The 15,747-nt window shown below is 55.5% G+C and overlaps 5 protein-coding genes across 5 annotated transcripts; 3 read left to right on the plus strand and 2 right to left on the minus strand.

The window, feature by feature from the left end:
• Positions 1–317: 317 nt before the first annotated feature.
• DICSQDRAFT_156133 (uncharacterized protein) lies at positions 318–855 on the plus strand. Its single transcript, XM_007367453.1, has 2 exons — positions 318–573; positions 634–855. Exons 1-2 carry the CDS (start codon positions 454–456, stop codon positions 796–798), a joined length of 285 nt encoding a protein of 94 aa, XP_007367515.1. The 5' UTR covers positions 318–453; the 3' UTR covers positions 799–855.
• A 3,955-nt stretch (positions 856–4,810) lies between these two features.
• DICSQDRAFT_138266 (cytochrome P450) lies at positions 4,811–7,888 on the plus strand. Its single transcript, XM_007367454.1, has 14 exons — positions 4,811–4,991; positions 5,053–5,150; positions 5,206–5,297; positions 5,351–5,394; positions 5,463–5,560; positions 5,702–5,877; positions 5,957–6,207; positions 6,275–6,341; positions 6,420–6,623; positions 6,728–6,757; positions 6,878–7,111; positions 7,198–7,230; positions 7,307–7,335; positions 7,416–7,888. The coding sequence occupies exons 1-14, from the start codon at positions 4,859–4,861 to the stop codon at positions 7,571–7,573; spliced, it is 1,647 nt and encodes a 548-aa protein (XP_007367516.1). The 5' UTR covers positions 4,811–4,858; the 3' UTR covers positions 7,574–7,888.
• Positions 7,889–8,190: 302 nt separating this feature from the next.
• DICSQDRAFT_108447 (uncharacterized protein) lies at positions 8,191–9,186 on the minus strand (the record flags this gene model as incomplete). The annotated part of the gene is made up of 2 exons (XM_007367455.1): positions 8,191–8,987; positions 9,052–9,186. The coding sequence occupies 2 exons, from the start codon at positions 9,184–9,186 to the stop codon at positions 8,229–8,231; spliced, it is 894 nt and encodes a 297-aa protein (XP_007367517.1). The 3' UTR covers positions 8,191–8,228.
• A 2,895-nt stretch (positions 9,187–12,081) lies between these two features.
• Positions 12,082–13,427, minus strand: DICSQDRAFT_138268 (uncharacterized protein). The gene is made up of 6 exons (XM_007367456.1): positions 13,256–13,427; positions 13,076–13,205; positions 12,887–13,021; positions 12,501–12,565; positions 12,282–12,450; positions 12,082–12,228 (listed from the first exon to the last, which is right to left on the minus strand). The coding sequence occupies exons 1-6, from the start codon at positions 13,394–13,396 to the stop codon at positions 12,209–12,211; spliced, it is 660 nt and encodes a 219-aa protein (XP_007367518.1). The 5' UTR covers positions 13,397–13,427; the 3' UTR covers positions 12,082–12,208.
• A 218-nt stretch (positions 13,428–13,645) lies between these two features.
• On the plus strand, positions 13,646–15,222 carry DICSQDRAFT_88921 (uncharacterized protein). Its single transcript, XM_007367457.1, has 6 exons — positions 13,646–13,751; positions 13,808–14,026; positions 14,081–14,234; positions 14,636–14,753; positions 14,809–14,905; positions 14,964–15,222. Exons 1-6 carry the CDS (start codon positions 13,731–13,733, stop codon positions 15,006–15,008), a joined length of 654 nt encoding a protein of 217 aa, XP_007367519.1. The 5' UTR covers positions 13,646–13,730; the 3' UTR covers positions 15,009–15,222.
• The last annotated feature ends 525 nt before the right edge of the window (positions 15,223–15,747 follow it).

The raw sequence follows: 15,747 nt of genomic DNA on the forward strand, positions 1-15,747 counted from the left end.
CACCCACACCGTCCTCGCGAAATTTGATGCCCTACGGTCATCCAAAAATCGGCATCACACTGTGAAGAATAAGGAGAGCTCCCAGTTAAAGGCGAAGAGAGGTGAGGACACCCTCGCTCGCATCCACCGTAATGGGAGTCTCATCGGAGCCAATTTGTTGGAATGACTTGCGATGTGGTGAATCAGGAGCTCATGATAGAGCCCGCCATTAAGCCCTAACGCGGGGATTTTACGTGCCCAAATCGACAAGTCACCGAACAACACGGCTCGCCAGGCTCATATCCCACAGTCACTCTTACAAACAGGTATCATGCGGAGGCTAGCATTGCCTGGACCTGGTCTCGTACACACCTATCTTCACTAGCTCCTCACCGACCTAGATCAGATCAGATGGAGAACTTGGGAAGGCAAGCGGGTGTTTAAGGCCCCCCCGAACCTAGCTCCAGCTTGAAAATGTGGAACGGAGGCCCGCGTAGAACTTTGCTGCAGGACCGGTCACCGCCGCGGGAACTGCAGATCGACGCCTACAAATTCATACCGCTCCCGGCCTCGTTTGGTCAAATTGCTGTTCAGGTGATTCAAAGTTTGAGCTTGGTATGCCCCGCGTTAACGGCGACCGCTGATGACTACTAGGGCGGCCACGAGTTCACCATGGGTTGCGCAGTCCGTGTTCTCATCAACCTGTGTTGGCTATTCCACTTGGAGCCACCACTGACCCTCAAGATAGCAGATCTGCGAAACTCTATGCGACTAGGTTTACAGATGCTGAATCGGGCTTGTTTGAGAAGAACGGGCTAGTGCTCAAGCAAAGGTGAAACGTTCACCGCTAGTCGTTCAAGCCAGCATACAATGACCAGGACGAAATAGAACAGTACGGGGGACAACGAATGTACTGGCACGCATGGAGAATCGGTGCATATAGGTGCGGGTCTTCAACTGCTGCTGGCTAACGGTGGAAACCATGACTCTCTTGACGCGAACTGACTGTACACTTCCGCCCTAGACCCCCGCAGAATTGCTTATGCTATACAGCATGAGACCATCCGACGGCGCATTTTTTTAGATCATTGCGACGCCGCTGCTTTCCACAAACCACCAATTGCCACATCCGAGGCCCGAGGGGAAGCATTCTTCACCTCATCGGGGTTCCTTCCGCATCCACCTTCTATCTGAGCGCTGTCTTACACCGCGGACATCCCATACTCGTGTCATGCCTGTTTGTCGGCGACCGCGCAGCAAGGAAGGCATAAGGCGACGACCCAGAGCTGCCGAGGGCTTGAAGGCTATCCCGCCAAGGGCACCTTTCTATGTCAAGGCATTGAGAAGGGCTCAAGTATTCCCCCGCTGGCATGCCGGCCACTTCCTTCACAGCGTACGTCCACACGACCTAGCATCGGGTGCTGACTGTCTAGCATCGGGTGCTGAACGTGGCCACATAGAGCGAACGCATCCCAACGGGCTGTCCCAACGTCAATTCCCTCGGCGCGGGGTAGCTGTTTCGCATCGTATACCGGTATGTACCCGAAGGATGCCCATTCCTGCGAACAGCTGGGCCGCTCTATCCGCTGCGATGCTCGGGGAAGGTCCGTTTATTGCGCTGGCAGCTGTAGCGGAGATGTATTGGCGTGAACATCCCCAAGTTAGCGAGCACAACTGACGTCACGCAGGGTGTCCTGCGGCGCCCACATGCCTTTACGGCCAGGCGGCATATCCGGCACTGTGGTAAAGTGTTCATCGTACATGGATGGAGGCGAAAGGAAGCTCGCGGGTGGCCTTCGACGACGCTCGGCTATTCTGAATACCGTCAGCTCACTTTACCCATTTCAGAAGGGATAAGGGCTGAAATCGATGGATGTTAACCCGGAGAGGAACCTTATCTGTGCGTCGTGCTAAACAGAGTTCAGAGACCAAAACGACAATCGATCTTGCAGCGAAACGTCTCCTGCAATTCCGGGCCGGTACGTCAACTAACTGCACCTGTGCTAGCACTTATTCGACTTAGGGCGAGCCCGGCGGCTCCTCTGCGCTTGCACACTGCGAACAAATATGTAATAATGATGCTCCTTATGGATCGCAACGCCCTCCATCAGGACGCGCCTCGCCCGGCGGAGAAGAGACGGACAGGGCGGAACGCGGGCGCAAGGTCTAGCGGAATCAGCGGAGGACAAGAGAAACCCACGACAGAGTATCAACGAACCAAGGTACTGGCAGCGGTGTTAGCTTTCTCGTGCGACGGCACCATGCATATGGCGGGTAGTGTGGGCTATCCATGTCAGAACAACGAGAACTCCTTGCGCATCCGTGTACCGAGATTCCAGAGAACGGACCCGGCCTTCCTTATCAGCCGGAAGGAGAGAAAGAGAAGGGTACGTGCTCAATATATCTCTTCATTATGGCGGCACAGGTGCGCAGCTGCGGGAGAATCGACGACAGCTGCCATGCGAATTCAATTTACAAGGTGCGCATGATCTCACTTTGAATGAGACGCGGTTGACAGCAAGTGTCCAGCCCTCTGACGTGCTTTTGGTAGGCGACAGGGTTATCCGAAGGGCTTGTGACGATCGTCGGGTGTGATTCATCACCCTTCATTCAACGTTATCATGGGGCGGGCACCTGCCTCCACGGGTCAAGAGGCTTGCTTCTCCCGCTTCTGGGGACTCAGAGAAGAAGTGTTCTCTGAACGTTAAGCTCTCGCTCCGCTCCTTCCTTCGGGCCACAAATTGAGGCCTTCCGAAATTGATGGCTTGGATGGGATGTCGTTGGAGGCATATCTTGACTCTATCAGTGGGCAGTCGAGGATATCATACATCAACAACCCGGCAGACTGCCGACGCTGGAGTGGACTTGAATGAATGGGTGCGCCCTTAGCACCTGGTGGGAAAACTAGCGGCAGTCGAACTACAAACTGTGCCATATCGGGGACTCATGCCGGTACGTTCTCACCACGTGACGGCGTGACGGCGTGCGCGAGGGCCCCTGCAACGCGCTGACCCGCCCCCATTGCCGTCAATCTCGACAGGTATCACAACTTCCACGACCTCAGTCCGTTGCTTGATCGGTGTACTTCGGCACACTGTCAAACAAGCCCGAGTTATGCACGGAAGTCGGTAAGCAAATTGCCAGAAAATGAGCGGTACGACATCTCACAATTGACGCCATGTCATAGAACCATGCAACATGCGCATCGTCCGACCAACGGATATAGACATGCTTCTCGGCAATGAGCCGATATACCCGAGAGTTGGGTGCCTACATACAGCCGATGTTCGTCATCAGACCTATATTACTGTCGGGAGCTGCGCAATGGCTCGATGAAGCTTTCAATGCCGCGCCAAAGCCTCGTGTTGAAGCAGAGGAAGTTCTGCACATTCCAGGAATCTATTTGGAATTTGTGGCAGAGCATCAGACACATACCGTCATTATTCTATACAGATGTCTTCAACCTCTTGCATCCATTGCCATGCAAAGCCGACGAGTATGTGACGATGAGTTAGCCCGAACAAGACCTAGGCAGCATCCCCTGGAGGGTCTCTTCTCAGGCATGCGGGGAGCTTATCTTTCCGATATTCTCGCTCTGCATTCTCATCGTGAAAAGCTAGCAATCCTTGTGTGACTGCGTAGGTTTCCCTCGCGAACACCTCGAGAGTATCGAACCATCAAGTGCGCCAAGAAACCTGTAATTATCGGTGCATCGGAGAGAGAAGGGGAAAGAGAGGAGGTTCGGAGCACTGCTTTACATACAGTTAATCGACGGCTAACGTGGGAAGCCAGCTCTGATGAACGCCCATTTGTACATCCAGGCACTTTCCCCCCTCAAGATTCGGTAAGTAGCTTCCATGTCCTGTCCAACGTCTTCTACTCCTCCAGTCTCCTCAGCTTCCAGCTCACCAGCATGCATCGTCTCAGACCCGAGGCTGTATGCTCGGGGCTCTACATGTCCCGTTCTTTCGGCGGTCCGATCACGCATCACTCCATTACGACCACGGAGGGACCTTGGCGAGTCCGCGGCAGCAGGAAACGCTAGGGAACGCCGCAACTCCTCGGACCTGTTCTCGCGGTCGTCCGCTGCTTTCCCCATTGCATCTCGCGCTTATCCTTCGCGGGCCACCGCTTCTCGTTTTCGCGCTGCGTATTCCGTTATTCCACATAAACCTTCTGATATCGGTCCGCTTTAGGTTACTCTCCCGTTTTCGGCTACTGAGTACCCAACGTCGAGGCTGCACGAGACTTGCACCCATGGACGCCTCCTCCTGTCTTGCTACCAATGGGGCTCCCGATCTAACCTGCTGCCATCCTTGGAAGCCATGACACCTGGCGACGCTCCCTTTAGGGATGCTATGGCCTTGACTAGACCCCACGCTCCAGTCTTCCCAAGCACAAATGTATTTGCTGTACAGATTGCAGGACCCTCGTTCTCCGATCCGCCGGGGCCTCGCGGCTATCTGCTCCCTCGTTCTTCTTTCGCCGAGCTGTTTCCAACAGTCCATCTGCCCGGATCTCTCGTGAGATACACGCAGATCTAGTCCCGGGAATTGTGAAACCTCTTCCTTGCGGCCTATTTGGTCAAAGCATCGCTCGCTGAGTCGTAGAGGTGGGGGCATCGGGTCACGCCGACTGTGTTACCCCATGGCCTCGCTGATCACCTTACCGTCATCCCTCCCTGGGCGGCAGGGTTACCCTGCTTGGGCGGTCTTCTTTGACAGTCGATTCATCTCCGAGGACATATCTGATATATACCTGCGCTGTGCTTACGTCCCCCGACAAGACTTGATTTAACTGCGACCGAGCCTGCGCCACCGCACCCATCCACTCCTCCTTCGTTCCACTGGTGTCAATGCTGTTAGCACGGCTTAGTGAAATGTCAAGCATGATCCTCGAGAGCCTCGCCATCTGCGCAGTGACTTGGTCGCTGTGGAGACTCTTCAGGAATGTCGTCGTCACAACCCATCTTGACAACATCCCGGGGCCGCCGCCGTCGTCGTGGCTTCGAGGTGAGTCTCAGACGAGATCTGTCTTGCCGTTATGTCCCCCCTCTCTGACTGTCTGCGGCAGGCAATCTACCAGATATGTTTGACAGGCAGGGCGAAGCCTTCTATCGCGACTTGATTGAGAACTACGCACCGGTGGTGAGACTGCAAGGGGCATTCGGAGTAAGCGGCCGATATGATCTGCATGCGATCTTTCGCTCATCGCCTGGGTTCATAGCGCAAGATTCTTTATATCCATGATCCAAGAGCAATGCATAGCGTAGTAGTGAAGGACCAATATTCATACGAGCAGCCCGACTGGTTTATTAAGTACGAAACGGACCCGCTACTGCCTCCGTGCCTTCTTTTGACATCCCATGCAGAAGCAATCTTCTGACGCTCGGCCCCGGGCTGCTATCTACACTAGGTGAGTGTCTCGTCCCTGGCATACCCTCTGCGGTCAGATGCTGAAATGAGGCATGGATCATCTTGCAGGTGACCACCACCGCAAACAGCGGCGCATGCTCAACCCCATCTTCTCCATAAATCATATGCGGCATATGATGCCAATGTTCTACAACGTCGGGCACAAGGTTCGTGTTCCGAATTGCTGACGCTCCCGTTCGGCTGCAAGCTTACTAACGATATTGCCTTTGTTCTCCTATCGCGCTTCCGTTTCTGCCTGACTCCTCTTGCTATGCGCATGCCCCATCTGCTGTTATGCGTGCTTGCAGCTTCGGCTAGCGATTGAGCACCGCGTGCGAAGCGCGCCTTCGGAGATAGACATGCTCAACTGGATGGGGCGCACCGCGCTGGAGCTCATCGGACAGGCGGGCTTGGGACACTCCTTCGACCCTCTCCAGGAAGACGTAACTCCTGACATCTACGCGGAGGCGATCAAGGCATACGTGTCAGTATTTCCCTGCGCTGCGGTCGTTATGCGCGTTGCGTTGCCGACTTGCTGACTGCGCGCTATATCCTTCACGTAGGCCGGCGCTATACGACCTTTCCGTGTACCGGTGGACGACGCCGTACCTGTCGGTGATCGGGAGGCCGGCGTTCCGCCGGGCGCTGCTCGAGTGGGTTCCATGGAAGCGACTGCACAAGCTCAAGGGCGTCGTGGATATCATGCATCGGCGCGCCACGGAGATATATCGCGAGAAGAAGGCACTCCTCGATACGGGCGACGAGGCGCTTACTCTCCAAGTTGGCGAAGGCAGGGACCTAATGAGTATCCTATGTGCGTTGTGCGCTCCCATGCAACGCCACAGGGTGTCTGCTGACAATCATATCTCCTCGGCCCTCAGTAAAAGCAAACACGCTTGCCGCTGTTGAGGACCGACTGTCAGAAGAGGAGCTCATCGGACAAATGGTGTAAGTAACCTCTGGCCCTTTCCAAGACGCCATGAGGGGAGGCCCTTGGACATTGACAGATCTTGTCTACTCCTTCAGGACGATGACGTTCGCTGCAATGGACACGACGTCCAACGCGCTCTCGCAGATCCTGCATCTCCTCGCGCAGCACCCGGACGTCCAAACCAGAGTCCGGCAAGAAATCCTTGAAGCACGTCACCGCAGCGACACGCGCGACCTCTCGTACGACGAGCTCTGCGCGCTGCCCTTCCTCGATGCAATCTGCCGAGAGACCCTCCGCGTGTACGTCCCCCGTTCAACCCTTCTGCGTCCACATGTACACGCTCCCGTCCGGCACGTGCTGACCTTTACCCTTCTCGCGCCTTTCCTCGGCTTCTCACACTTAGGCATCCGCCCGCGACGTTCATTTTCCGCGAGTACGTAGCCTTCCGCTGTTCTCGCCTTTGGCTCCGGCCCGCTACGTTTCCCGAGTGTCCGATCAAACACTAACTGTGTCTCTTCTTCCATTTTCTCCTTCGTATCTTCCTCCCGTGCAGGGCGCAGCGCGACATGATCCTCCCGCTCTCGGAGCCTATCCGCGGGCTCGACGGCACGCTGATGACCGAGATCCCCGTCCCGAAGGGTACTGTGGTCCACGTCGGCGTTCTAGGCTCGAATATGAATCGGCGGACGTGGGGCGAAGACGCTTGGGAGTGGAAGCCGGAGCGGTGGCTTGCGCCCCTGCCCGAAGCCGTCGCCGAGGCGCACATACCTGGGGTATACTCGAACCTGTGAGTGTCAATTGTGTTCGGTTTCTGTGGTATGCCGGCTCGGCAGCGGTAGTTGCGGACGCGAGGCTAACGCTCCGCCTTTCCAGGATGACGTTCATCGGCGGCGGCCGAGCATGCATGTACGTCTTATATAGTAGCAGCCCGTCACCTGAACCATGCGTTGGCGCAGCATGCTCATTGCAGGCATCTTGACAGCGGTTTCAAGTTCTCGCAACTAGAAATGAGTAGGCACCTCCCTTCCTCCGCTCACACGACCCTGCCGCTCACTTCGCTTTACGTTCTATGTCCGCCCGCGCTGTTGCAGAGGTCGTGCTGTCGCTGCTGGTGTCAACCTTCGTCTTCGAAGTATCCGATAAGCCGATTGCATGGAACATCTCTGGCATCCGGTTCCCCACCGTCGGGGTCGACGGCGCGAAGCCGGAACTGCCGCTTAAGGTGTCAGTGTACAGGGGTTCCGTATGAGCGTCATGCGTCGCCTACATCGTCATGACTGCACGAGGACCGGGATCCCTATCATGCCCCTACCACGAATCGTCCACCATTCCTCCCAGAAGACGCGAGTCTTGGCTCGTTGCTATCGTTTCTCATAGATGGTGAAGCTTGGTGTACCAGCGGACGGCAGTAAATGTCATATCCCGCGGCGCCTAGAGCTCTCCTTGAAGCGAGGGGCGCGTTGCGGCGATGTGCGGAGCCCTTGTGATCGCTGTCAGTTATATTCTCTATGTTACCGGCTGAGTGTAGTAGTATGCTTACCAATCATATCTCATTGTAATCGCGGCTCGAGGGAAGGACGGGGCGCCAGCAGCATGTGTATGAGATGATGCGGCTGATAGCGACAACAGACAGGGATGCCAACAGACAAGTGACTGCTAGACTGTAAGCGACCTTTCCTGAGCGGCTCGTGGTATGGTGGCCGTCATTTGCGCCTCGTCCAATGCTGATATTAGGAAATACGAGTTATAGCAGCTGGGCTATATCTGAGGTTTTCGTGACAATCCACTTGACGATTGAGGCTATCAAGCATTCACCGGCGGGCTCGATATATCAAGGATCACAAGGCCGAAATATGATGCATGGGCATAGGCATGTCTAGTGATAGCTTCGACAACATGCACAACTAAGGGAATGTCAAGATATACTCCTTCATAGCTACTTCCCAGCTACAATGCGGCAAGCCATTCTTCTCACCATCCCCAGTCCCTCCGCAGGCCTCCTCCATAAGCGCGGGTATTTGCGCCATTATTGTCTTGAGCCCGGCCTTGATATCCTGGGCGCGCTTTGGCAGGGCGGGTGCGAGCATATTCGACGACGAAGAGGAAGCCGCAGCCAACTCCTCTACTCCAGAAATCAAGTCAAGAGACCCAGGACCAGACCCGAGTCCAGAACCAGAACCAGAGACGAGTCCGAGTCCAGGAACAAGCGAACCAGCGCCGTTCTTGTTGTTCTGCATGACATTGATCCCGTCGGTGACGCTACGAGAGAAGACCCTGCTGAATCCACGCCGCCGGCGCTCGTCGGGCGGACGTTGGCTGGCGTCGAGAACGAGTTCTTCCATCCTGTCGTAGCTTGGCGATCCCGGGCTCGAGAGTGTCTCAAGAAGGTGCAAAGTCTGGTTGAAGGCGATATACCGGAGCTTAGGGAAGAAGTGCACCATCGAGCCGGGCGTGCCACAAACGACGGGGCAATCAGGGTTTGGACAGCCGGCGGGCTCGTTGCCGTTCTTGTCGAGACACTTGCCATGGAAGTAGGAGGGGAAGATGCCGTTCTCCATGTTCTGATAGGACTGGTCGTGGTAGGCTGTGATAATGGGGTTGAGGTAACTGAATGTTGTGTCTATGCTGGGGTGACTCGGAATGAGCCTTGAGATTTGTGTAGCCTAGGCGGACAGTCGGTGAATACGGCTTTTTGCCATCCTGTACGTCAGATGAAAAGGTACGAACGATGCTTTCCATGGCGGTTTGGATAGGTGCAGTGTAGTTACTCAGCCAAGCATTCGTAGTACCGACAATGCAATCGCCTTCGCAAGCAGAGACGGTGGCCGGCACCGCGAGGAGGAGTAGCGTCAACAAGCGCATGACTGAAGATGCTGCCAGAGCGTGAGTTTAGATGACTGCGGAAGTAGGGGCCCGAGATGATGAGGGCTTGAGACAGAACGCAAGTCGTCGAGGCGAGGAATGTGAACCACAAACAAACATCCAACAACAGGGTAAACTCAATGTGAATGAGCGCCCATTTAACCGTGTAGTAATGCGAGATGATCCTGGACCCACAAACTTGTCTAGAATCGCCTGTTGTTTGTCTGGGACGTATCATGGGACGGTCGGGCTCCCGAACACAACGCCTGGTAGGGTATACCGCAAGAGAAGAGAGCTACCGCCATCCTACACGAAATGTTTACACGACTATGTCTAACAGTCTGTGCCCAGCATCCCATTACAGTTACTAGTAAGTCTCTAGCCAGTCACTAGGGCCGTCCGGGGGAGGTACACGCGACCACGTCTCCACGTAGAGCTGTAAGTGATTCTTTCTGACCGTCTGTGGCAGGTTCTGCTGCACTGCCTTCAACTTCTCCTTGCCTTTCTTTCCTCTGAGATCCCAGCCTTTGACCGCTATTGCTACTCGTAGCTCTTTTTCGCCTCGGCGTCGAGGCACCGTAACTCCCAGGAGTAAGCGATCGATGTCCTCCCAGGGCGCGGTGTCGAAGAGCTCTACGCTCTCAAAGCTGATCGAAAGGTCGAACCGGTAAAACTTCTCGCCCGAATAAATCGGCCGGCACAACATCACGAGCGTCAGGAGGCTGAATGTGCTCTTCCAGTAGATATGTCCCTCGATGGACTCCACCTTCGGCATGACCAGGGGAGCCTCGGAGTTGCTCATCTCCTTGAGCTCCCGCTCAAATGCGATCCGGCCAAGGTCGGAGTCCTTGCGCGTGAAAGGCGGCTGCTTGAATTCGGAATCGCCGTCCTCCATACAGTTGTGCTCTTCGTCGTCAGGTAGGAGACAGGTATCGAGCACCTTCACCATGCGAGGCTGTCGTACCGGCTCCGCTTCCTTGCCGGTGCCACTACGCATCCCCGAGGGCTGTCTGACCTCGATCATGCAGAACTGGCCCAGATCGTCGTCGTCGTCTTCAACCGAATCCTGGTCCATACCGTCCTTATCTAAACCGCCATCATTGTCCGAGTCGACGTCGACGTCGACGTGCATCCCTTCCTCTTCCTCTTCGCCTGTGTCGTAGATCCTGATAGGGCGTTGAGGTGCCCACGGTTCGCGCTCAAACCGTGCTGCAAGAAGCAGAGAAAGTGGCGTCTAATCAGCTCAGTTCAAGGATCGCATAAGCCCCCCGAGCAAACTCACACTCGAGGTCCTCGTCGTCCCCCACATTGTCGCCCTCGCACGAGTCGTTCTTCGCGCCCCACTCCTGATAGTGGAACCTCTTCAGCCACGGGCTGATTCTCTTCAAGACCCGCGCCAGCCGCGCATCGTCCCGATACACGTCCCGCGACGCAACCATGAGCTCTTCGATCACCAGATCCCTCCGACGGCTTAACAGCCACTCCATAATCAGCGGCGTATATGCACACCCCAAGTTCAGCTCCGTGAGAAGTAGCGGCTTTCTACGCGCGAGCTGCGCGGGGACGTGATTGTACGCCCAGAAGGATGCGTGCCAGATCTGGAGGAATTGAAGGCTCGGGTACGCGTTGAGCGCGCGCAGGAACTGATTCGAGTTCCAGAAGTCGACGTCGTGTATGCCCAGCGCGCGCACGTGTGGGAGCCCGAGGAGCGCCGTGCGCATCCCAAGGGGCACGTTGCCCCAGCTGAGCGACTGTAGGAAGACGTAGTCGATCGGGGAGCATCCGGCCATCTCGATGCAAAGGGGGACGAGCTGCGGGAGCCAGGCGTGGTTTGCGTCTTGAGGCCCGTCGCCGCGCAGGCGGCCATTAAGGTGGATCTGGCGGACGAAGGGGAGGACGGTGTCCGGGCGGAAGACTTCAAGCAAGAGGGGGAAGTTGAGGCCTGGCTCGAGATGAAGACGGTGGAAGCGGAGCTTGCGCACTGCCCGGCACCATTCACGACTGACCAGTGCGAGGGTGGACAGCTCTCGGTGCAAGCGGCGCTCTGCGACAATGCGCACGATCAGATCATAGGGAGTCGGCAAGGGGGCCCTGTTGGGATACCTGGGCGGAACGCTGGCAATGTAGGTGTATGTCAGGCCAGCTAAGTCCAAATGTCGCGCACGACATACGAATAGACGACTTACTCTGAACCAGGGGGCAACATGAAGAAGCTTCGCTCGAACTGCCTTGTAGGTTCATTGGGTTTGGGCCTGCAGCTTGATTAGCTCAATCGTTCCAATGAAACAAGCGATGGGTGCGCACTCTGGACGGTACAAAAAGGTGTACTCCTTAGGAATGTACAGGGCCCGGTCCGAGTCGTATTCATCCATATCGTGTAAAGGGCGAGCCAGGGTACAAAACTGGATCAGCTAGTCTTCCGCGACATTTATGAGCACGACAGAAAGCGCCGATATCTGATGAAATCAGTACTGAGTGTCGGGGGCGAAGTGCCTCAACAGGGCAAGAACAAAGGATCGTTACGAATGGCAATCGCCCTATCGGACAAGCCATGCATTCATACTATCTCCGTTCGAGGCGAAGGACACATCGTCAAGACTACTTCTCCGCTGTCGATGCAGCTAAATTGCTTGCAGCCTAGACAACGGAAAACAGAATCGTTAGGACGCTGTCTCGAAGGAAGGGGACAAAGCAACAACAGACCCTATGGCAAACACGAGTTGATTGCTAACACCAAGAAGCGACTCGGGCGGCGTCACGGAATAAGAGACAATAAGTACCGAAAATTTTAGCAAGGAGTAAAATCCCAGCCTCAACATGACATGTGTCTGTTGCTGCGACTTCTAGCACTATGCTTCCTTCTTGGGCGCCACAGTCGCGATTGATTCTCATCTTGGAACGTGTCAAATTGTGATCACAATACCGAAACATGGTAGGTGTGCCCATAAATATGCTACAATGGTGGACTACGGAACGAACAATGCAGTCAAGAATAACGTACAGCGTGCAGTTTCTTAGGCAGCTAGTCGAAATCGTAGCCCGCTAGGATCAACGACAGTCAGCGGCGGATGACAGCAGGAATAACCCAGACGTACCTCCACCCCCTTCGTCCGCTCCTCCGCCACCCCCGAGGTTATCGTTGTCATCTTCCTCGCCCGGATCGAAGTAATTCTCCGCGTAGTCGTTGTCATACTCCTCCTCGACGTCGTAGTCTTCTTCGGCTGGCTGTGAGCCTGCTTCTGAACGCTCATCACCGGACTTCTCCTGGGCTGATTGTGAACGAATGCGCTAGAGGAAGCAGACACGCAACTCACCTGTTCCTCAGCGTCCTCCGCCATATCATCTAAGTTCACACGCTTCGCGGGTCCCCTTTTCTTCGCTGTAAAAGGAATGATACATGAGAATCCATCACGTAACATCGCCAGGAACAGAGAAATTGGGGGACGGGGACAAGCAACACGAGGGAGTACACGCGTTGGGCGGGTCCGCTCGCGGTGTGAAGATGGTCTTCAAACTGGAAATTATATGGTATATTGCAGGGCTGAGGTCAGCGGGACAGGGGACGGTACCCGGAAATGTCGGTCAACAGGGCCAACAAGTGTGATGGAACCAAGCCCAAAACGAAGAGCACTCTGTACGACAAGGGAGATAGTACAAGTTCCGAGTACAAGATATCATGCGTACGAGAAGAGAGGCTCACCTGTCTGCTTTTTCTTCGGGTTGAAGTACTGTTCAAACACCTCTTGAGGAAAGAAAGGCTGATGGAGGTCACTCCGTTTTAGCGTTGGTTGTGACGCCGGAGATGGTCGATACTTGTCAGAATATCGGGGAAGCTCTATGCTGCTATGCAGTCAGTCTGCGTTTATAAATCTGAGGGCCCTGAACCTACCTGTTGACTTGGTGGATTCCACGATGTAGTACGCGGATTTTCGCAGTCGCGTCGCAAAGCCAATCTGAAGCTTCGCCATGCGCTTCTCCTCGTCGTTGTATTCGGTAAGGAGAGGCAAGGGCTCAAGAGGCTGCGTCACAGCTCAACGCGGTGATGCTACCCTGATAGAGAACCACATACGGGATACAATGCGCTCTCTTCACGAGAGAGAGACTGAATGTCTGCGAAGGTGAGCCCCATGGGCGGCAGGTTGTTTGCGCCAAATCCTCCCCTCCCTCCTCCCCTTCCACCACCTCTTCCGCCGCCCCGACCTCTGGACATGTTGTGTACGCGTGGGACGGCGAGAATGAGATCAGAGGAGTCTGAGCAATGAGATTGACGGCGTGTCTACATGGCGATGCTTTGTTCTCGAGGGCGATCAGTGCTATTGTAGCTCAGACTACACTCCGACGGAGAAACCCTTTCTGTTCAGGAACATTATTAGAGCGGCGTCTTTCGGAGACAGCATTTGTGGCTCCCAGGCTTCGTGTCGTTCGCTTTCTCCCTGCCCTCCGCCACCATCACCCACCCACCCTCTCTGCCACGTCTGTCGCGTTGCCGACCCATTTTCCAGCCAGAACCACTTCATCGTCAACCCAGGACACGAAATTGAGCAATGGACAAGTCTCTAGATGAAGTACGTCGCCCTTTCATCGCCACAGCAGACGACGCGACTGACTTTGTCGTGACCAGATCATCGCCACCCGCCCCAAGGGCATCCGTAAATCGAACCCTCGACGAAACTCGGGAAAGGCGCAAGTCCTTGGTAACTCCAACCCCGCGCCAGCGACGCGTGCTCGCGCGGTGCCCGCCTCCAACGGTGCGAAGACCGTCCCCCCGACTGCCAGCCAACCAGCGGACAAGATCATCGTCTCCAACCTACCCCCTGATGTGAACGAGGCGCAAGTCAAGGTGAGCCATGGCTTCGTCTTATGTCGACTGGCGGCGTGCTGATGCTTCTATTAGGAGCTCTTCACCGCCACAGTTGGTCCCCTCAAAGACGTGACTTTGCACTACGACAGCCAGGGTCGTTCAAAGGGAGTTGCCGCAGTGCACTTCTCCAGGCGCGGGGATGGCACCAAGGCCTTCCAGCAATACAACAACCGGTTGATAGACGGCAGTTAGTATCGGCTCCTTGCACTTTCCGTCGACCCCTATTCCTGCTCTGCGTGAAGTCTTCTTTCTGCTCGCTGTGGTCGCTTGTTCTCTCTCGCCTCTCGTTCACAAACCTTTCGCGGAGGCGTTGGCATGCTTCTTCCGTTGAGAAGTTCGAGAGGGAGGGATTTCCAGGTTGTCGTCCCTCAAGCGACCTCCGTCGGCTGTGCGCGACTCCTTGCGAAGCCTATGGCTGTGGAGGAAGATGCCCGACGGTACGATGCGAACACGGCTTGACGAAAGCGGATCGAGCGCCAGCTCTCCCAGTTATACTTCTTTTGTGTCTGCCCCGAACAGCCAACTGATGAAACGATCTGCTTCTTTCTCCTGGTATCCGCCGACTTTCGACGATTCACCGCCATGCAGAACGTCCCATGAAGATCGAGATCGTCGTCGACCCCTCGAAACCCGCCCCCGCTGCTTCGCTGGTGTCCCGGGTGACGCCAGCTGCTGCCGTTCCCGTTGCTGCTGCACCGGTCACCAGGTCTGCATGTTGTTGCCTTCCATGTTCTGTGGTGGCTGATCCGGGTTGATTGCAGGACTGGTGGTCGTCCCAAGCGCGGCCGCGGTGGTGGACGCCGCAAGGGCAATGAGCGCCCTCAGAAGACCGCGGCAGATCTCGATGCTGAGATGGAAGTGAGTATCTGGTATGAACTGCAAAAGCTGCCTGTGAGCTCATTCATACTCCTCCTAGGATTACACTGCGAGCAATGCCCCCGCCGCGGCCGCGGCCGCGTAGACAACCCTAGTGTCTTTGGTTCCGCTTGTCGTCATGTTGTTCTCGGAAAATCTCTCGCTTCTCGCACTGCGCGGACCGCATACGTTGTCCGCCCGCTTACACCCACCCTCATACACATCCTTTGCTCTCGGTGTACTATATACTATATTAGCCCACTCATCATGCGTATGTGTCCTCCCTGTCGCTGTTAGCTCGTGCCTCCGCTCAGTAATCGTGCGTAGTCTTGTTCTCCTAGGCGGTGAATGTTAACGATCTGGCTGGTTTGACTGGGTCTCTCGAGGCTGGGAAGAGCCGTAATGCTTGCCGAAGGCCCTGAAGGCGAATGCATTCAGGGCAAGAATTGGTCTCGACTGAGTGCTCATTGAGGATCTTGGCACTTCCAGCGTGACGATCAGCGTACTTAAAGCGTGATATACAGCGTCTCTGCTGGTGGGACTGCCGTTGGAGGTTGGTAAGTCCTCTGCTCAGGTCATTTTGCTCCAGTGTCCAATCGCTATTGGCCTACAGTGTCATGCGGAGCATATCGAGGAGATCTCTCTCTCAATGTAGCATGATCGTGCTGCTCGCGATCGAGCCTACGGTGACCCGAGCGGCGATATGCTGGCAGTACCAGTGTATGTAACGCTCTTACTATGGCTGTCGGACAGATCATCGGTGCATTGTTGCGGGAGCGCCAGCACATTGATCCAGCGAGCGACCACAGGTCAGTACTCTGGAAGGCCACTACAACTCGACGTCT

This window comes from Dichomitus squalens, assembly GCF_000275845.1.
Source record: "Dichomitus squalens LYAD-421 SS1 unplaced genomic scaffold DICSQscaffold_25, whole genome shotgun sequence".
NCBI lineage: Eukaryota > Fungi > Basidiomycota > Agaricomycetes > Polyporales > Polyporaceae > Dichomitus > Dichomitus squalens.